The sequence below is a fragment of the Vigna unguiculata genome, chromosome 7 (genome assembly GCF_004118075.2).
Source record: "Vigna unguiculata cultivar IT97K-499-35 chromosome 7, ASM411807v1, whole genome shotgun sequence".
NCBI classification, from domain to species: domain Eukaryota; kingdom Viridiplantae; phylum Streptophyta; class Magnoliopsida; order Fabales; family Fabaceae; genus Vigna; species Vigna unguiculata.
The window spans coordinates 5,076,535-5,098,833 of record NC_040285.1 but is presented as its reverse complement, the minus strand read 5'-3'; the positions used below and the strand labels follow the sequence as shown (position 1 = coordinate 5,098,833).

Below are 22,299 nucleotides of genomic sequence, written 5' to 3'. Positions count from 1 at the left end.
CACTAAATGGTCAAGTGCACCTATATGTGGTGCACTTCGTCTGTGAGCCTGTAGTAGTACATATGATAGAGGGTGGGACTGAGACAGAAGTTGGTGTGGATGGTGCAGTTGAGGGTGAGGTTGATGTGGAGACTCGGGGTGATGAAGAACCTGCTGTGGTGGGTGGGGTTGAGGTGGAAGCTGCAGTTGAGGTGGAAGCTGCAGGTGAAGGTGAGGGTGATATGGAGGCTGCAGTTGATGTAGAACATGTTGGGGTGGAAGTTGGTGAAGCTCTTGCAGATAAGGGTGAGGGTGAAGTGGAGGTTGAGCATGATGACCAACCTGCTGAAGTGGGTGGTGCAACTGAGAATGAGGGTGAAGTGGAGGTTGAGCATGATGAAGAACCTGCTGAAGTGGGTGGTGCAATTGAGAATGAGGGTGAAGTGGAGGTTGAGCGTGATGAAGAACATGCTGTGGAGAGTGAGGAAACAGACTATGAGGGTGATGATGATTATGAAGTGAGGAGTTGGACTAATTCTGAAGAGGAAGTAATGGGTGAGGATGAGTTGTTTGATGTTAGAATTGAAACCGAGGAATTGGAGGATGATTTGTTTGATGTTACTATTGAAGGAGGAAGTGACCCAAAGGGTGAAAATGTGTTTGATAGGGGGTTGTCTGATAGGGAATGGGAGTCCGAGACTTTAGATAGTTGTGGAAATAGTGATGCAAGTGATGATGATAGAGATAGGTATGGTAACTTTGGGATATTCTCCATGTCCAAAAGTATGGAAGACTATAATTGGGAAGTTGGGACGTACTTTATTGATAAGGAAGAATTCACTGACGCTATTAGAACTTATGGTGTCCAAAGTGGGAGAAAGTTAAAAATTTTTAGAAATGACAAAAGGAGAATTTGTGTGAAGTGTTTGGGTGCGAAGGGTAAATGCAAGTGGTATGCATATTATGCTTATAAAGCAGCACAAAGTACATGGCAGTTAAGGAGAATTATCAACAATCACACATGTAGTAGGGAATTCAATGTGCGTTTGATGACTTCAAAGTGGTTATGTGAAAGGCTGGAAAAATCACTAAAAGAGAACCCAAATATGAAGTTGACTAATTTGAAAAACAAAATTGAGAGAAAATGGAACATTGGTGTTTCAAGATCAATGGCCTTTAGGGCTAAGAGTATGGCATACAAGAACATTGATGGGTCATTCCAAGAACAATATAAACGTGTTTATGACTATGCACATGAGTTGTTAAGGTCAAATCCAGGTTCCACTGTCAAAGTCCATGTTGATGAGAATGAGGGCAATCCAATTTTCAAACGACTATATGTATGCCTCAAGGCTTGTAAAGATAGCTTCTTCTGTTGTAGGCCTATTATTGGTGTAGATGGTTGTTTTTTGAAGGGAAGATATGGAGGAGAACTGTTAACAACTGTGGGCAGAGATGGAAATGACCAAATGCTTCCATTGGCATACGCTGTGGTAGAAGTAGAGAACAAGGAAACATGGACATGGTTTCTTGATTTGATGATAGAAGACCTAGGAGGAGCTGAAATTTGTTCTAAGATCACTTTCATGTCAGACCAACAAAAAGTAAGTAACTATATCCATGTGGTATTTGATGTTTAATTGTGATTCCTTAATATTTGACCAATCAATTGTTATGCTCTAAAAATTACAAGGACTGCTTCCAGCATTGCAAGAACTGTTGCCTGGTGTGGACCAAAGATTCTGTGTACGTCATATATATGCCAACTTCCGCAAAAAATTCCCTGGAAAAAATCTGAAGAGACTACTCCGAAAAGCAGCATATGCCACACACCCACAAGCATGGGAGGCTGTGATGAGGGAGATTAAAGAGTTGAATGTTGATGCTTTTAAGCATCTCATACAGATTCCCCCAAGGCATGTTTTTAAATATTTTTTTATAAGTACTGTTTTGGATTTAAACTGATTTCAAATTAAAATGGTTTCTTCCCTGCAATCAAATTCTGGTCCAGGTCCAGATTTACATCAAGACCTGCGTCTGACACTGTTGTGAACAACATGTCTGAGGGTTTCAATAGCACTATAGTAGATTCCAGGAGTAAACCCATCATAACCATGATGGAAGAAATTCGAATGTATCTGATGCAGAGATGGGCTTCCAATAGAAAGAAGGTAAATGCATTTCATGGTTCAATTTGCCCAAAAATTCAAGACAGACTGGACAAGGAAGCACAAAAGACCAAATATTGGTTACCAAGGTAAATGTATTTGATGCACCTAATTGTAATAATGTTTCATTAAATATGAATGTCTTCTGGCTGTTTTTTAATTATATCTTGTATTCAATGCAGCTGGTCTGGACAACAACTATTTGAGGTTAGCCATACTGCTATGATTGGGGAGAAATATGTGGTGGATTTAGATAAACAGGAGTGTAGCTGCAGGAAGTGGGCAATAACATCAATTCCCTACTGTCACGCAATCACTGTCATCCGATTTCTGAATTTGAATGCAGAGGATTACCTCCCACACTGGTTTTTGAAGTCAACATACGAGGAGACCTATTTGTCCCTCATATATCCTGTTAATGGACCTCATCTGTGGGAGATGACATCTTATGCTGATGTGTTACCTCCTGCTAAAAGAGTGTTGCCTGGAAGACCAAAAAAGAAATGAAGGCTGAAGTCTTGGGAGCTGAGGAAGGATGACACCCAAGTCAGGCAAGGTGGAACCCGTAAAAGATGTGCCATTTGCAGAGCACTTGGACACAAAAGAAATACTTGTCCGCAGGCACCTCCACCACAGCAGCAACCAACTCCAACTGCTGAAGAAACACAAGCAAATCAGCCAACTCAAGCAACTGATACCAGTGGTGGTCAACAAATTCAGATTACTGCATCTGAACCAGTTATGCCAACATCAACAAATCAGCCAACCCAAAATCCTTCATGCCAACAGAGTGAAGTGCCTCAAGCAACCCAAAATTCTGCATGCGAACAGACTCAAGTGCCTCAACCAACAACAACAACCACATTCAGAGAAAAACTGTCATTTAGGAGGGGACCAATCACAGAGCCATGAAGAAATTATGGAACACTTGTTTTATTTTGGAAAATCAATATGTAGTGGCTTTTTTTTGACAAACTCAGTGCTGTTATCTTATAATGTAGTAGTGTTATTTTGGAAACAGCTTGCTTTTGTGCTATTATTTACATATTCAGGTCTTTTGAAGAACAATATTATGTACTGAAATGGCATTATGAACCACTTTAATATTATTTGCTTTCTCATCTCCAGATTATCTTCATTATCAAATCATGTTAAATGCAAATAAACAGAACACAGTCAGTTCACTCAAACTTGTAATTCGTTCATTAAGAATTCATTACAACATTACACCACTGATACTTACAGAAGCAGTCAGTCTAACAACAGTTCAGCAACTCTTTTGAACTAACTTACAAACTAAAATTACATTAACAAAAAGCAAAAACACTATTATTACACTTAAAATCTTAACCCATCTATCAGAAATCGCAATTGCTTTTTCCAGAGTGTAAATCTTTCTCCTTTGTCTCCCAATGGTAGCATCTTTTTCATCTCCATTATCTTCATTCAGCCATTTGAAGTAATTGCACCCTTTAAATACCTCATTCCCACCACTCCGCTGTTTGCAAGAACAAAGAATCAAACATTAATCAAAAACAGAGAACATAAAAAACATTAATAAAGATTCAATCAAAATTAAATTAAAATCAAACATCTACTCCGACCTTATATTTAGGACACCCCCAAAATTGTTTGCCGGCATTCCTGACTGTTTTAGCGACTCTCAACACAGCGTTCTCCCCACAAAAGCAAAGAGGACATTCACCCAACACCCTATACGAACCACCAGTGGAGGACACACTTTGCTTCTGCGAACCCCACGAAGAGCACGAACAGCCTTCACTGCGAGACATTGGAGATTCACCAAAAATTACCTCTTCCAATCAAGAACGAAGACCAAAATGATTGAACAAAGAAGAGAAGAGGAAGAACTGCAGAGGAAGAACCCCACCACAATGATAGCGAAAACCCAATTCTACAATTAGGGCACAACACAATCTGATTTTTAAATATACCACACCACGTCACTGTACAATTATTTTTTCAGCCACAACTACTCTTTAAATTGATACGTATCCGTTCACAAATGCCACATCATCTCATTTTTAACGCCGTTTCTCACAATTTAACGGTATGGACCCAATTGATGCACTTAAACGTATTTGGGTACGCAATTGATATTTTTTTAAAAGCGGGTACCAATTTGACACTCTAGTACCAAACTGGGTACCTTGGGATTAATTAAACCTTTAAAAAACAAAGAACTTCAATATCAAGATGATAATGATGAGAACTTTAAATCAAGATGTAAATGATGAAAACTCCAAGAGCGAGAACTAAAGGATAAGAACTTCAAGGTCGAGATGGTAATAAAGTCCTTTTGCACTTCCATTACAATGACCATATTAGTAGAGGAATTTCCAACTTCTCTTATATTTATCATCATATTTCATGTTGACACCATATAGCTTTTCCTTCACAGATATAATTCGGTTCCACAATGGACTCCAATGTTCATGTATGAAACCAATTGTCTGACGAGTCGTCCTAGTATTTGATATTCTGTCTCTTCTAAAAAAAAAAAAAATTTGTCTTTTTTTTTAAGGTATAGTACTCGTGTAACCGCTCGCTTCATCCTATTACTTAATACCTTCTCGTTTTAAAATAATTTCAAAATACATTTCCTTTTTAAAAATGATAATTAAAATTTATTCTTCAAAAGTGAGTACTCATGTAATCGTTTGTGTTGTCCTAGTACTCGATACCCTTCCTTTCCCAAAAATATAAAAATATAAATATAAAATGTTCAAAAATTAAAAACATCAATACTTTCAAACTAACATTTCTCAAAGAATTACATAACTTTTGATTTCTTATTTTTAATGAGAATACCTATGAACAAGGATTTATCCTTGTCGAACCCAATAAACTAAAAAATATTTTTTGTTCATTCATCTTTATTCTTTTCGGGGAAATTTAAGCATTTTAGTATCCACATTAGTTTTGCATATTTAGTTAAAGGGTATCGCCTTTGGGTGGACACTTAAAGGTACACCTTCTCTGTGTGTATAGACTTCCGGACTCAAAATCCGGTATTACAGACCTTATGTTTTATTTTTATGGTTTTCTATAATTTTCAGATGAAATTATAGTAGTGAATCCTAAAATTTTATTTTATCTTAAATCCATTATTTATTTTATTTTATTTTTTGTTCGCCATCTCGTCGCAATTGTGTTGTAATAGTAGATTAATTATTTATTCAATATGCTAATTATACAACCATTGTCAAGAAATACATGATAATTATCGTCATGAATCTCTTGATAAGTTGAATAGAATATTTTTTTTTTTGTTTATTAGCACTTGAATAGAATAATAAAAGTGAAAATTCTACATCTCAAATTATTGTGCTTTTACAAACGAGGAAGCAAAAATAAACTTAAGATATCCAAAGGCATTAAACAGACACAAAAGGAATAAAAACTGACTCCAAAAAAAGGTTTTCCTATACATATTTATCTCAAACCTTGCCAACTGCACTATAAGGACTTTATTATTCTCAGCATCTCATCAATGCATTGGCTGTGTGCATGTCTCAAACTGGTACTCATGAATAAGCTTGCAATGACAGCCAAAAATCCAATAGCATAGCCAATTGCTATGACAAAGTAAAACCAGATTTCCTCCAGTTTATCCTCATTGTCATCTTCATCTTCATGGTCATGTTGGGAATCATCAACAAAACACTCATTTGGCAATGGAGCTCCACAGAGAAAAGGGTTGCCAGCATAAATAAAATCATCATCTAGGGTTGACAATTGAGTTCCTTTGGGAATCGGTCCCGAGAGGTTGTTGTAGGACATATTTAAGTGGCTCAGCGAAGTTAAACGAGATATGCTATCTGAAATTGTTCCTGAAAGCTGGTCATGAGAAAGGTCAAGAGATTCTAGAGATTTCATGTCCCCTATTCTTTTGGGGATTTGTCCTGAAAGATGATTGTGTGATAGATTTAGGCCATGTAACGCAGAAAGCAATGTTATTCCTTCAGGAATTGATCCACTCAAATTGTTGTTTGACAAGTCCATGTTGAACAACAGTTTTACAATTTTGGTATACTGAAGTTCTCTTCCTTTCACAACCTGTCTCACCTCTTGTTCATACCATTCATTATTTTCAACCTTCAACTTCTCTGTCAAGTTCTTACTCGATTGGGTGACAGAATTCTTTCCTAAAATCATTCCTGTGAGATTTCCAACACAGTGAGGGATCGAGCCCGTCAAGTTGTTGTTCGAGAGGTCCATGATTTGTAGTGCAGAAAGTTGGCATAGTTCTGAAGGAATTGTTCCACTAAACTTGTTTTGTCTTAGTATAAGAATCTGCAAGGAGGAGAAAGTGTTTCCAATCCATGAAGGCAAGATCCCAGACATAAGATTCTCTCCTATATCTAATATTAAAAGATTCTTCAAATTTCTCAAAGATGACGGAAAACTCCCATGAAGAGTGTTATTGTTCAAGTGAAACCATTTCAACCCGAGTAGGTTACCAAAAGAGCTTGGAATAACACCTGATAATATGTTGGATGCCAAATTCATAGCAGTGAATTGTTTTTGACTAGCAGTCCAACAGTTAGGAATTTGACCTGATAGCATGTTTTCTGAAAGCTCAAGGTGGTACAAATCTAGTTTGCAGAGTGAGTTAGGAATGGAACCACTTATAAGGTTGTTTCCAAGAAGCAAGTGAGTAAGATTTGGCAACCTATGATCAATATCTTGGGGAAGTGACCCAGTTATATGGTTATTGGTGAGGTTCAAGTAAACAAGGCTCTTAGGCAATCTTATGTCAGCAATCACACCCTCTAGATAATTTTGGTTGACGTCTAAGTTTCGTAGGTTTTGAAGTTGACCAAGACTATATGGAATGTTTCCACTTAACCTATTGCTTTGAATATAAAGTGTTACCAACTTTTTGAGTTGACCAATATCACGAGGAATCGAACCAATGATGTTGTTTTCAGAAAGATCAAGATATTGTAGGTTCACAAACAGACTCAACCATTCTGGGAAACGATCAAGTTCATTGTTCTTCATATACAATCGCTCTAAGTCATAGCTGATGCATCCGGATGGTATACTGTCTCCAAGTGCATCTCCTTGAATCTTGTTGCCTGACATGTACAATTCCTTCAGGTCACAACAGTTTCCAAGAATAGATGCTAGAGATCCCTGAATATGACTTAGATTATTTCGTTGAAGATTCAGGACTTTAAGACCCTTCAACCTGGCTAACCACGATGGAACAGAATCAAAATTGTTATCTGAAAGATGAAGCTCGGTCAAAGAGCTCATATCTTGCAAAGGAGGAAATGAGCCATTGAAAGCATTATTTTTAAGCAACAGCGTGCTAAGTTTGGTACAGCTACTCAACCATAATGGAGTGGAGGTTAAGTAGTTGTCAGAAAGGTCCATGTATGTAACAGAAGTCAGGTTCTGAAAAACATCCAGCATATGATCTTCAAGTTCATTTTCAGCAAGATTTAAGACCTGTGCTCTGGAAAAATTTGTGGCTCTAATAACGAGTTGATGAGGGAACAACTCATTCAGTCTGCACTTCGCCAACTCTATTTCGGACAAAGAAGGAAGCATGCTGAGCACCTGCAACAAATTTTGTGCCTTACCAAGATTCACCTGACTCAGGTAAAGATACTGGAGTGACGAAAGTTTGGAAATCCAGTGAGAGTCATCGACATAGAGAAGAAAATTGAGACTGAGATCAAGATAGTTCAATTTTGTGAGGTTCCCAAGAACATGTGGGATCCTCCCAGAAAATAGAGAGTCAGCAAGAGAAAGGGTTTGAAGATGCTCCAAAGATTGAATGAAGATTGGGATGGAGGTATTAGAAAATCTGTTTCCACTCAAGTCTAAAAGGGTGAGATATTTAAGGTGAAATATTGAAGGATGAAGATGTTGAGCTTCAAGCACGTTTTCATAAAAGGGACAATTTTGTGGAGGATATCTTTGATACAACGGTGGAGAACAAGGGTTCCTAAGATCAAGCTCCACAACATGTCCTGAAATATTGCTGCAACCTACACCTTTCCATTGGCAACAATCACTTCCTTTCCAAGAGGAAAGCCTTGATGATGGATCTCTGAAGCTTTCTTTGATACTGAGAAGTGCTTGTCTCTCTTCTTCAATGCAGCCAAATGATGAATGGCCTGCAAATGCAATTACGAGGAAAGCAATAGTAAAATCAAAGCTTTGCATGTCTGAAGAAGAGAGATTGTTTGTTGTGTTTGTGACTAAGAGCATGTGATTCTATAGTGTTTCTGAGCTAAGAGGTTTGATGAAGGGAGAATATATAGAATTCGTTGGTTTTTCAACAGTTTTTGCTGATGGAGAAATGTTCATGTCATTTATTACGTTATTTTTCAATTTGTTCTTTCTCTAACAAAAAAATAAGTGCACAACAATAATTTTTCTTGTCCAGATTGTGTGCATCTTTCAAAGACGTGTCTGTCCACTCGGTGTTTGTCAAAGAAAAATTATCCATGTCCAAATCTTTCTTATCACAATAGAAAAGTTGATGCCAATAGAGAACACATAAATAAAGCGGAACTAAATCTCTAACACATAAATATAGCAGGTACTGAAAAACAGAACACATAAAGCGGAACTAAAAACAACAGAAAACTAGATCTCTAACCCTTCTTCTTCTTAAGTCAAAGTCGTGTTTACATTAATAACACCAATTAACTTGTTTACATTTCTAAACCTTTCAACTTTTCAAGGTCTTTTGAGGATATTAGCTAATTGTACTTCAAATCTGCAATACTGTATTTTTAACTTTCATTGTTGGAGAAAGATAAACTCTCTTTTTCTTAGTAGAATATATTATTCAAATGATTCGAAACAAAATAAGTTCTTCAAATAAAATAAAAATTAAGAATAAAAGAATAAATGAGATAACTTCTTTTATATTATCTGATAAATAATATTATCTGATAAATAAAGTGTTTATGTTATTAAATATTTAAATTCATTTTCATGTGAAAAAATAAATAATAAATCAAAATATTAAAAATAATACAAATATTTAAATATGAGAAATAAAATATATAAAGGTTCTGTTAACAGAGAAAATAAAATATATTGAAATTGTGAATTGATTTCATGTTAAGCCTAACATCAGAAAGAAAAAAAGTTATAAAGCTAAATATTAAGAATATTAAATCTATACATACATAGGAATGATTAGTTCTAATCGAATCATTTACAAAATTTTTGATTTAAATTTTTTTTTTATAATTTTGAAAACGTTTATACGTTTTTAGATATTTTTAATTATTTAGAAGTGGATATCACGTGACATGAGCGATTAAACAAATACTAAATATAAATAAAAAAAAACTATTTTTTATTTTTAATTATTTATATATTTTTTATATTTTTTAGAAAAAAAAAATTTGAAAATAGGTGTTACACGACTCGAACGACCAGACAGATGCTAAAAGAAATTAAAAAAATAAATATTTTTATGATTTTTAGTATAAGATATTTATGAACCGTAAAAAATAATATCCTAAAACAAAAGACAATGAGATATAAAAAACAAAAACGCGTACAATATTAAAACAAAATATAACAAAAATTGAGAATAGAAAAAACAATGGGACTAACTCTCTCTACATTACAATAACATTTTCTCCCTACTGTTTCTGTTTTTTTTTACCTCTTTGTAGAGTTTTTTTTTTTTCAAAAAAAAAAAAGGAAATGTGTATGTGTACATAGGAAAGAATAGGAGAAGTGTATAATTTTATTTATCTCCTCTCATATGATAGATTACACACGTTGAAATACCAATGTAATTATGACCTTATTGATAATGAAAACTATAAAAAAGAAATTGGTCACGATAACAACACATCACTATAATCAAATAAAACATAACAGTGTCAAAGATATTGATTTTAATTTTTATAATTAAAATTATACTCTTCTCTATAAACAGAGATTTAAAAATATCTTTTGGTGACATGTCATGTGAGGAGTGTAAATAACAATGAGTAGATGTGAAGATATGTATAAAATTTTTGGACTCTTGAGAAGAGAAGGGTGTGATAATTAAAAAAAATGGGCTCTTCCTTCATTTTATTTTCCTTTTATTTATGTTAAAATTAAAGTTTGTAAATCTAAAGAAAATTATTTCATTTTTTTTACCATTAACTAAATTTTTTTTATATTCTTTATTTTTGACAAAAAATAAATTTATTCAGATGAAATTAGGTGTTGACAGTTGTCCATTTTTACTTATATTTTACTAAATAATATGAAAATGTAACATTTTTATATTATTGAAGTAAAGGATAAGTAAAGATAAAAACATTGATTTCGTCTGAGTTTCAAAAGGAGATATAGAAAAAGTAAGAGAAAAGAGATTTAAAGACAGACTTGACCGTTACATGTAGAGGATCCCAATCCAAAAGAGAAAATTTGGATTCGACCATTCACAAGTACGAAGTTCTTACCCGAAAAGAGAACTAGATTCGACCATTGTCTAGTAGAGGACCAATATATTTCCAAAAAGAATCTGAATTCAACTAGTTCCTAACATATGGTCGATATCTCTAAGAAGAATCTGAATTCGATCATTACCTAGCAAAAGACCGATATCCCTAAAAAGAACATGAATTCGACCATTGCCTAACAAATCATCAATATCCGAGAAATTATATATTCTTTGAAATTTTGATTTAGTTTTCTTGAAAAACGGATTGCACCAATACGGAGGAGTTCATATGTACATTAAAAGCTCTGACTCTAAACACAATCAATTTTCCCCTTTTTTAAGATATGAAGTGCAGGATGGATGAACCATCTTAACCAACCAAATAAATTTATGAGAACGAGTTTAAATAAATTGTTACACTGCACCACCTTGACCAACTTATCAAACCTCACTCATTTAAGTATATATATATATATATATATATATATATATATATATATATATATATATATATATATATATATATATATATATATATATATATATATATATAAAAGTAATGGAATCTACACTAAAAAAGATTTTAAAAATTAAAAATAAACAAAGTTATATTAAACTATATATTAATTTTTTATTTTATAAACTAAAATAAAATAAAATAATAAATTTATAGGTTCTTACATATTGAAATGGAAATATCAATGGGAGATTGAATGTATAGGTTTTTGCAGCTAAATGTTGAATTTATTTATCCAAACGTCTTTTGTTCAAATATTAACTTTTTAAAATATAGTATTAGACATTTTGTTAAGATTATTCCATCTCGACTTTTAGTTTAAATATCTCTTAATTAGAGATGTCAAAAAAATTCATACAGGTATTCGCGGATATACCTGTAATAAGTAGGAAATGAATATTGTGAATAGATACTCGCAGGTAACAGGTACATGTATTTTTTATACACGTATGTTAATGGGACGGTTACGAGTATCATAGTATCTGTTTCTGTGATACCATATTCGTTATACTCTAATTTAAATTAAAAAAAAACATGATTAAAACATTAACACATTGATTTTGAATGGGTTATTTTTTATTAATTGGTTTAAAAAAAAATCATTTCTTTGTAAACTCCTATTCAACAATATTTAAATGAGTTATTTGCACTTTTTTTGAAATTTATGAATGTTATGCATTGTACTTTTATTTAAATTTATGGTTAAAATATGTTGTTAAAATTTTCTTTTATAGATACTCGCGGGTACCCATGGATATTAAAAAATATGCAAGTACCTGCATAACGGATACCCGCACGGTATGAGTATGGGTACGGGGCATATATTTATCCAGCAGGTAGGGTACGAAGGAGCTACCACATGTACACTACCCGTCTCGTTGACATCCCTAGACTTAACATTTACCCAAACCAACATGGGTCGACCTTCAATTTGAGTCGGTCAATCTCGACCTTCGATCTAGGCCGATTTGTCTCGAACTTCAACCATGGTCAGTCTGTGTTGACCTTCGGCCTAAGTCGAACCGACCAATCTCAATCTTCGACCCGAGTCGCACCAGTCTTGACCTTCCACCCAGGCCAACTATCTCGACCTTCGACTCCGACCGATCCGTCTGAACCATTCACCCAATTTGGGTAGTCTTGAGCTTCGACTCGTCTCGAGCTTCGGCTTGGACCCACCCCTCTCTAACGGTGGGGCTAACTTAGTTGAATTCGGCCTTCGACAAGGGCCACCTCGACCAAATTTTGGATGAGGCGAACTCAATGGACTAGGAGGTCGAGGTTGACTCGGAAAAATTTAGTCAATTTTCTATCGGGTCGACTCAGTCAAAATTCAATTGAGGCTTAATCGACTGAATTTTGATGAGGGTTAAGGTCGACTCTACTGACTTAACCGAATTTCAGTAGGGGGGCGACTCAACCAAATTACTATTGGAGCAAACTCTACCAAACTCGACCTAATTTTTGTTAGGGTTTGTATTGACCTTCAACCTAGGTCGGCCCATTATAACCTTCGACTTGAGCACACCCATCTTGACCTTTGGTATGAGCCAGGTTGGCCAGTCTCGACCTTCAACCTGAACTAACTTGTCTCAACCTTTGGCCATAATCATCTTGTCTCGACTATCATCCCTAATTGGCTTGTCATGACCTTCAGTCCGGGTCAGCCAATCTTGATCTTTAACCTAGGTCGGTCTATCTCCACCTATGGCTCGAGACCGCCCGAGACACTGGTTGACTTGTGTTGACCTTTGACCCGATCTTGTCCATCAGTCGGGGCTGGATCATCTTGACCTTCGATTTGGGCTAACTCATCTTGACCATTGATTCGAATCGACTAGTCTTGACCTTTAGCCTTAGTCAGACTGTCCCAACCTTCGGTTTGAATTGACCTTTTTCGACCTTCGATTCGATTCGACCCGTCTTGATTTTTTACCCTTCTTGACCTTTGGCCTAGGTTTCCACCCTCGGTCCGAGAGTGATCGCCTCAAATTGTCATCCGAAACGGCTTGTTTCGACCTTCAGTCTATGTCAGCCTATCTTAACCTTTGGTCCATGTTGACTTCAGCTTGAGACAGTCTGACTCAATATACAACTCAAACTGAAAGTATTATTTTTAAGAATTAATTAAAGTCTTAACTCAAACTGAAAGTATTATTTTTAAGAATTAATTAAAGTCTTGTATTGTAACTAAATTCACCTTAATCTTGACGTTAAACCACTTTAGAGTGGACTTTGGAGGTTGATATTTTTTGACCCCTCAATTGGAAAAGTTCTAAAAACGAACTTGTTCAAAAGTGAGTTAAAGCTAATCCATAGATCATGGGTTATGGATCAAGTTAACCACTATACTGAATACAATATATATATATATATATATATATATATATATATATATATATATATATATATATATATATATATATATATATATATATATATATATATATATATATATATATATATATCCAAATGTGTATTCTTATTTTCTAACACCTTTATCACGCCTATTTAATGTTATATTCAAATTCATCGTAGATGTATCATGAAAGGTTTTTAACGTGTTTTCAAAAGTTTGGTCTCCACTGCCGTATGTACTCAATTTATTTGTCAAAATACCCTATTTGTCTTTAATGAAATTAAGAGAGAGAGAAATTATTTTAATATCTCTAAAATAATTTAAAAAAACATTAGTATATTTATAATCTAATAATCATTATATGGAATACCTTTACATGGAATGTTCCTATCAATTATATAAATAATTATGAAATTTAAAATGATTTAACATCACAAGAGAAAAATAAAAATAATAAAAAGAGAAAGCTAGAAGGCAAAAACAAATACAACTTTGCCGGGTGCACTGAAGATAGTCAACATTATACGACGCAATTTGCAAGTTTATAGTTCATATTTTCTTTTTCCTCCTTTTATGTTTGGTATCGTGAAATATTCAATTATGATTACAACTCTCATATAGTTTTATTCCTCAAAGCATGATTATTATAATTTTATGTCCCTTAAATATAAAACAATGAAACTAATGCATGCATACTCTTTATGCGTTTAATATTTTATAATCTAACTCTCTCTCTTTTGTCGCATAAATTTCATGAGTTGTTTTTTAAGTTCAATTATACCTCTAGGCTTTTATTTAAGTGTAACATTTATATTTTCAATCTCTTATCTTTTAAAGTTTCAATTTATTTTTTTATTATTTTATATTAATCAAAATGGTTCTTCTAAACACTAATAATTGTTTATAAGATCATGATACTTAGAGAATATAAACAAATTTATGGCAGTTTAAAATCTTAAGAAAAACGCTTTAAACTTTTCCAATTTCTCTCTTTTTGCAACCGCTGACCAGTGCATAGTAATAAATAAAAAAAAAACATATTAAAACCAAAATTAATAAAAAGTAAACTTTTACTCAAAGTAATATTTTTAATTTTAAACTCGATAAAAATGAAGTGTAAATTTTCAATTTTATTCATTTTAAAAATATAATGATTAAATAAAATTTCCCAAATAAAAAATATCTTAGTAAATCAAATAGAAAAGTTAAAGGATTAAAAAGTATAATGTAATGTATTTTTATTTTTAAATTAAGCCATGTGGAGCTGAATTGGTAAATAATATTTTCTTTTCAAAATGCATAATGTATTGTACGCGAAAAAAAAATTGTATTATACTTTTTTTCTTTTTCTATGGATTCATTCATATTATTTAGATTTAATTACTCTTTTGGTTCATATTTTTATCTAGAAATATCAATTTGATTCTCCAATTTTTTTAAGTTTTAATTTGATTCCGATTTTTAAAAAAATTAATCCAATTTGGTCTTTTTTATTAGATTTCTTGAAGCTAATCAATGATTTATGTTAATTACATCAATAAATCAAATCATCATTATTAAAAACTTTAATTTTATGGAAAAATCTTTGATCCGTTTAAAAAAATTTATCAAAAATAATCACATTGCATCAATTTTTCAAAAATTGGGATCAAATTGAAACTTAAAAAAATTGAAAATCAATTTAACATTTTTAGACAAAGAGAGAAAAAGTAATTGAACCAAGTATTTAATATCAGTTTTACAAAATATCCTTAAGTTGCTATTGTTTTCAAATTTTACATGGTTTTCTTTACATATAGACTTTAGGGTCCCCTAACTAAGAAGAATACAAATTTTAGAGTCTTTTGTAGGGTCAAAAACTGGTGATAGAGTGTAATATTTCTTGAAGAGAGGGGGTGTCAATATAATTTGCTATGATCTTTTTAAATGTTTAATTGAATTAATAATACATATTTTTCTTTTATTAAAAAAACATTTAAATTTTCAACAATTGAGTTAAATTGATAAAGAAAGATAGAAAAGTTATGTAGAGCAGATTCAAAATCAATATTCAGAGCCAAGTAGAGTTGCAGCATTTTTCTTGGTAATCCAGTACACTATATCCTGTGGCATCACACACTCTGAGCATTTTCTTGAAAGTTAAATTCAAATGCTAGTTAACACACAGCATGCAAGAAAGGTTGAAAAGGCTTTTAATAATAAAAAAAAATGATACTTAAATGCTGTTGTTTATTCTGAAGAACTCTTGAATCTGTGACAATGGAGCTGAAAAGTTGAGACCCCAAGGCAAGACCTGATGAATGTTTTGTGACAAGAAAAATGTCCAAAATTAAATGACCAATCATGAAGATGGAACCTACGGATACCCAATTAAGAACCACATTGCTCAAGAATCCTCTTCCAAATCCAATCTTGGATCAACAAAATTCTATGTATATTCAACCTTTTTTTGCTTAGGAAATGAAACAGTGACTCAGAGGTTACTGCTCTTCCCATCAGAACAGCTCTATACAGGTAAGAATGGTGAACTGAATTATAGTTTTTGTATGGTCAAGAGATGATGAAGCTTCAATAATGGCTGGCAAAGGGAGTTCTTGTCCAGATTCTGGAAGCATGAAAATGCATTCAAATTAACAATTAACTGTTCTATCTTCGTCCATGACCCCATTGCTTCTTGTGATTTCCGGGTTTCACATGCGGATTCCGGTGGCCAATACCTTGCTTTGGGAGGTCATGCAACTCCATAACCTGTACTGTCCTCTGCCTCTTAGCTGAAAATCAGAATCAACAAGCACTTTCATCAGTATATTTAGTAATCAAATCAAGCTCTAAGTTTTGGAAGCTTCATCTACCAAATCTAACATTTAAGACTATACTATCAGGAGTATATTAAGTGAAAGTTTGTTATTCTGTTTATATAAGTTTGTACTCTTTCTTTTCAATCAATGAAAACTTTATTATCATTCTCAATATGGTAACAATGTTCTGGTTTCTGACATTTTTCTTCTTTATAGATATTTGTCTTGGTTCTCCATGGTTACCATGGATGATTCCAAATCCAATGCCTCTTACTCTTCCACTTCATCCTCCTAACCAACAATCCATCTGCCTCACCCAGAAAACTCTAATCCAAATAATTCTTCATTCCATGTACCCCTCAATCTGCTTGAATTACCAGAACCCCTGCTTATGTAAAATATGTTCACAATATTATCCAATTCATAATTTTTGTTCTTATACAAAACTTCAACCCCTTTACAAAATCTTCATTAACCAAATCTCATTCACTTATGAACCTCAATTTTTCACCAAGTTGTATCTTTTATGGGATAGAGATAGGCTAGGAATGAAGTAAATACAACACTGATGGCACTATAGACAGATAGAAAGCCTGTTTGGTGGCTATATGTTGGGATTGAATTTTCAGATACATTTCCTCTTGTTGCTGCTGCTGCATGGAACAGGAGTTTACTCCATCTGGACATCTACAAGGCTTTTCTCACTGGTGAGCTTTTTTTGAGGAATTACCTTCTGGTTATCATACAACTAATAAGAATCTTGTTTGCAGGATGATTAAATTTCTTTATGGACTTCAATCAAAATTCTCTTCCTCTTTGTTGAATCATGGTTTTCTTCAATCAAAGAATGACTATTCTTTATTCCCATATGGAACTGATGCTTCCTTGGTTGTGCTTCTAGTTTACATTGATGACATCATCTTGTCTAAATTCTAAATGTGTTGTTGAGGTACAAATTCATCTTCAATCTCTATTCAAGTTGAAAATTCTTGGCTCCTTGAAGTACTTTTTGGGGTATTGAAATTTCCAAATCTAACAAAGGGATATCCCTCCCAGTGCAAATACACATAATCTCTTACAAAAGTCACTGGTTATATACAAGTTTGTACTTCAACCAACGTACCACTCTTAAAAGCTAAGATCATGCCTTGACTCTTTTAGGTTATAAGTTCAAGTCTTTTAAACAGTCTCTCTAGGACAGTACCGTTAGGTGGGGAGCCTAGTGTGCACTAGGTTGCTCGATTTAACTTTATTATCAGCAAACTTCAAGAGATCTAGAATCTAAAAATTATACTTTGAAAGAAAAATAGACATAGATTTTGGAATAGAAAAGACAAACCATTTTCAACTTGTTGATACCGCTCCTGAAGTTTCCTCTTACTGGCTTCTAACTTCACTTGGACTGAAGCATCATCCGAACACCTGGGTTTCTGATACACAAGAAATGAAATTCAAACAATATTCAATCTACAAACTTGATGACCTAAGAAAAATTTTCCTTACATCTAGCTGACGAACATGAGGATTTTTTGGGATAGTATTCTTCACTGTATTTTGTTGCACCTTTGGCTCAACAGAGCCTTTCTTCTGCATGGTTGACTTTGGTGGTCTGCCAGGACCAGAATCACCGATAACTGGTTTATTCGGCCTCACAGCAACCTCATTTTTCTTTGCTTGCTGACCCTTACCCTCCTTGGCAATAATGTTTGCCTCATTTGATGCCTGAGGTCTCCTCTTCAGAGTTGGACTTCTTCCATGATCACGGTTTTTGGTGAATTCCCCACTATGTCGAGGATCTGAAATAGCAAACCAAAAGCATAATCATCAATCTCAGAAGTGGGGAATTCAAACAAAGAACCGTAGAGAAAAAGCTAGCTAGACTAGCATTAAGAAATTGTGAAGTCAACTCACTTCCATCATCATCCATGCCATCAAAGAACTTTGCATCATCAAATTATGTGACATCCAACCAAGTGAAGTTGAAGTTAGATTTTAACTATCAAACACTGCAAAGCATTAATACAAGAAAGGTAGAGGAAGGACATTGAAGTAAGTACCTGGGAGAGTTCCATAGAACCAGTTGGAGGGGCAAATAGAGCCCCTTCATCCATAGGAGGTGATGGAAGACCTTCTTCATCATCAATAACAGATGGATTTACTGAATCTGGAGTACCTTCTGAACCTATAAGTATGAATTTATTTCAAAATTAGAAAGAAGAGAAGATTTTAAGGATCACTTCCACATGAAAGCAGATAAAATGTTTATACCTGCAATAGCTGTGGTAGCCTTGACCCACTCATCCACCATTTCCTTCCAGCCTCTACAATTCAATAACAATGTTTAGAATGTAAAGCTTGTATCTCATGCAAAACTACTACACTAGCATGAATATGTAACAGAAGATTTTTAAGAACGTGAGATGTTTGAGCATGCAGACTGATAATTGAACTGAAATCAGTCATGAGTCATGCACCTACATTCAGATCTGCATCAAACATATAACTAGAACAGTCTCCATGCTAAAGCACAAAAAAGAAACCCAACAGTTTCCGTTTACCAACCCATTTTGTCATTAAAAAAGCAGAATGCAGAGAGAGAAAAAGAAGTGCAGCTAAATTGCATAGGATGTGGAAGTATAACATGGTGGTTGGACACTTTTGCATTTGATAAGCATCACATTTGAGCAAATATGAGACATGATTGACCAAGCAACCTGTACAAGTACAATTTTAGGACCCGTAAAAGTATTAAGTATTCACCAATGACCATGATCACAGACTCGATGCATTAGTCTAATTAGCAGAAGATGGGTATCAATCTGGAATAGTGGCACGTAGAAACAAAATCTAAAAATCCTATATCAGATGACATGAAACAGAAAAACAAAACTAAAAATGTCACGCATGATAAACAGTAAAATGCCACAGTTTATACACACGATCACCATTTAACTGAGCAATGAAAACATAGTAATGAAATAAAAAAATAAAAAAAATCATCTATGGGCCATAAGAACATGGTAATGAATTCAAAATATGAAAGATGATGATAAAGTTAATAGAAAGAGAACATAACTAAGTAGATAAAATTTACCAAATTTAATTAGGAAGCTTAAAGAAACTAGAAAGAAACACTAGAAAATATTGGTTCTATAGGAACAAAAGTAAAAATAAAACCAAGCTTGTGTGGAATGATCAGGGAAGAAGGGTTTCAAATCCTATTGTGATTTCTAGTGAAAAACATGCATATTAGAAAATGGATGAGAAATCGCAATTTTATCCAAATAAAAAAACTAATAACATTGTTTTGGGGGTTAAAATGGGTTTTTGAAGCTTATATTGTGCGTAAAAAAGCTGATATTTTTGTTATATTGAACAAAGAACAATGGCCATTATGGAAAATCCCTCCACTATTTGAATCTCCTAGAATCCAAAGACCACTCTACTATAATGCGCCATGTACTACAACTATTCATGACAGTGAGATGAATGGATTAGAAAAACAGTAGTGAATGAACTCATTGACCTTTACTAAAGTTCATAAATAATATCACAAAGAGTAACAAACCACTAATTGGCGAGGAAGGAAACTAGTTACAAACATCAATCCATGCAGGAGAAGATAAAAACCCATTTATCATTTATAGATACTGAGGATATACATATGAAACAAAACTATCAAAGAAAAACCAACTCATACTCGATAAGAGTCCGCGCCAGTTGACAAATGTCACTTGATCCATGCTTTCGAAGAGGATTGACGGCCTTTCCAATCTCAGTTGCCTGGAAAAATTAATTTTTCAGAGAATGGGAGGAGAAAAACACATCTGCAAAACAAACAGAAGGAAAGAAAAATGGCAGTCTTAATGAATGAGCAAGAGATGACTCAAATCAAACCTTCAAAAGATCCACTGTGAGTTCCATCAGCTGAAGCCTCCTCAATGAATCAAACAAAACTGAATCAGACTGTTGCAACATGAAATATAAAACCATGAATCAGGGGACCGCAGGACACAAACCAATTTAATCTTTCATTTAAGAACTCCACTGCCATCCAATAAAACCCACTTATATCCTATGACAAGGCCTTTAGAAAACGGCCACTGTGGTTGTAGCAAGACTTATCGAACATCAAAAGTTGTAATGACCATAACTGTAACTATAACTAACCAGAACCCTTCTCACAAAGAGAAACTTATTCTTCATTAAAACTCAAACAAAAAACAAATTGCAACACAAAAAACAACTATTGATGCAGAAGTAAACAAAGAAGGTACGGGTGGAGTTGGTAGAGAGGTAATCTGGACACACAAAAACCAAACAATGCGCTAAAATAAATACCATACCTCTTCTTCACAGTTAAGCAAAACATCCTTGATCCTGAACACCTCTTCGACATATTGTGACTCTTCTTCAATCTCATCAGTCAACGCCTCAGCTTCCCCATAGCTGTAATTGCTAACTCGGTTCGTGTTCATCACTCCAGGATCATCAACGCTGGCACTATTGACCTTGCTCTCTTTACTTGCGCCTGCTTCAGACTCAAACTCAGCACCAGTCCCTTCAAATCCATTCTTACAAGCACCACCACTTTCACCACCGTCATCATCCACTGGGACAGCCAATTCCACCCGCTCACACCCCAAACATCGACTCAGTCTGCAAGAAAACAACCTCTCTGCAATCCCATCCCTCCTCATCCTGAACTCCTCGGGGCAATCAGAAGCAGCCACCATGATCGCATGGTCAATGATGCCAAATATGTCAGAGTTCGCAGCTCCAAAGTAATTCCTCCAGTAATCAAGTGACCCTTTATTCATTCTCAACATCAAAAACCCAAAAGCCACAACCCCGGATCAATAGATCGAGGGAAAACCAAATCCACCAACCACCCACAAATCAAAATCCAATTTTTTTAATGCCAATTGTCACTGATCAATGAAAAACAACAAGGGCCTCGATGCAACCTAGAAAAGTACTAGATTGTTGTCCTTCCCCTTGTGAGAAAACGGATTATAAGGGTTCAATTTGGGTGGTCGACAGTCGATACCCAAAGCTAAAAGCTACGTTTTTTTTTTCTTCTATTTTTTTGTGTAAGAAAATAATATTTTTGGTGTTGCGTTGAGGCAAAGGTTGGGTTTTGATTCGGGGCTAGGCAATGGATAAAAGTTGGATTAAGAGGGGATGGAGGTTCACGGTAACACCACAAAATCAGAAACAGACGCACAAGTCTAACTATTATTATTATTAATATTATTTCAACAAACGTAGCATGTTGTTGTTGTTTCAGATTCTGGCGTTAAAGTAAAAACCTCCTCCAAGAGAGAAACACCACCTTGGCCTGGTTTTTCTCGAAGGTAAAACAGAAAAATGAAATTATAAAATCTTATGAAAAATGAATGGTATTCACTGACGAAAAATTTGGAGCACAAAAACAATACAGAAGTTTCAGTAGATTGTCTGTCTACTTGATGAAACTTCTGTGCGTATGTAATAATGTAGAGTTCTTCTGTCTCTGTTTCGACAAGCTAACAACTGAGTGATGCAAGAATGGTAGAGGAAAAATAGTTCAAAAAAAAAAAACGCAAATGGGGTTCTCGGGTTCTCCCAAACAGTCCCAAAAAAGACAAAAAAGATGGTTTGTTGTGGGTGTTTTTTGTGAGGGTTCCGAATTTTGGTGATATTAGCCCTCTTTTGAGTTGACAAAAAAAAATTGTGGCTAAAAAATACGAGGAAAAAAATGAGAATTTCAGAGAAATTTTTCACTGTCTCTCTACATTTTTTTCTTAAGAAATTATACAAATATTTCTAAGAATATTATTTTTTCAATCTCCCCAATCAGCACTAGAAAACGGGTCAAAATTCTGTTCTTGAATAAACCTTTTAAAATTTGGGTTGAGAAATGGGTCTTCTAGGAGTACTTTCTTACCTTCCACTTCTCTGTTGATATTGGGAAAATTGGTCGAAATACGAATATTTCAAAATTGAATTCTATTTTATTCACTTCTTCATTTAAGGTTTATTGGTTGTTA

At 34.2% G+C, this 22,299-nt stretch overlaps 2 protein-coding genes across 2 annotated transcripts; both read right to left on the bottom strand.

Annotated features, from left to right (window-relative positions):
- Positions 1-5,599: 5,599 nt before the first annotated feature.
- LOC114189532 (receptor-like protein EIX2) lies at positions 5,600-8,395 on the bottom strand. Its single transcript, XM_028078120.1, has one exon. It carries the CDS (start codon positions 8,349-8,351, stop codon positions 5,628-5,630), a length of 2,724 nt encoding a protein of 907 aa, XP_027933921.1. The 5' UTR covers positions 8,352-8,395; the 3' UTR covers positions 5,600-5,627.
- A 7,283-nt stretch (positions 8,396-15,678) lies between these two features.
- LOC114191974 (probable mediator of RNA polymerase II transcription subunit 26b) lies at positions 15,679-21,913 on the bottom strand. The gene is made up of 9 exons (XM_028081455.1): positions 20,614-21,913; positions 20,165-20,233; positions 19,968-20,050; positions 18,536-18,588; positions 18,325-18,449; positions 18,179-18,206; positions 17,771-18,063; positions 17,607-17,697; positions 15,679-16,240 (listed from the first exon to the last, which is right to left on the bottom strand). Exons 1-9 carry the CDS (start codon positions 21,094-21,096, stop codon positions 16,116-16,118), a joined length of 1,350 nt encoding a protein of 449 aa, XP_027937256.1. The 5' UTR covers positions 21,097-21,913; the 3' UTR covers positions 15,679-16,115.
- Between the last annotated feature and the right edge of the window lie 386 nt (positions 21,914-22,299).

What these genes read in the sequence shown, in the direction of transcription:
- LOC114189532 (XM_028078120.1), bottom strand. Translation starts at nt 8,351, where the DNA reads ATGCAAAGCTTTGATTTTACTATTGCTTTCCTCGTAATTGCATTTGCA.
- LOC114191974 (XM_028081455.1), bottom strand. Translation starts at nt 21,096, where the DNA reads ATGTTGAGAATGAATAAAGGGTCACTTGATTACTGGAGGAATTACTTT. An exon ending in TCACAGTGGATCTTTTGAAG is followed by an intron (nt 20,051 to 20,164) that starts GTTTGATTTGAG and finishes TAATTTTTCCAG; the next exon opens with GCAACTGAGATTGGAAAGGC. An exon ending in CTGGCGCGGACTCTTATCGA is followed by an intron (nt 18,589 to 19,967) that starts GTATGAGTTGGT and finishes ATTGAATTGTAG; the next exon opens with AGGCTGGAAGGAAATGGTGG.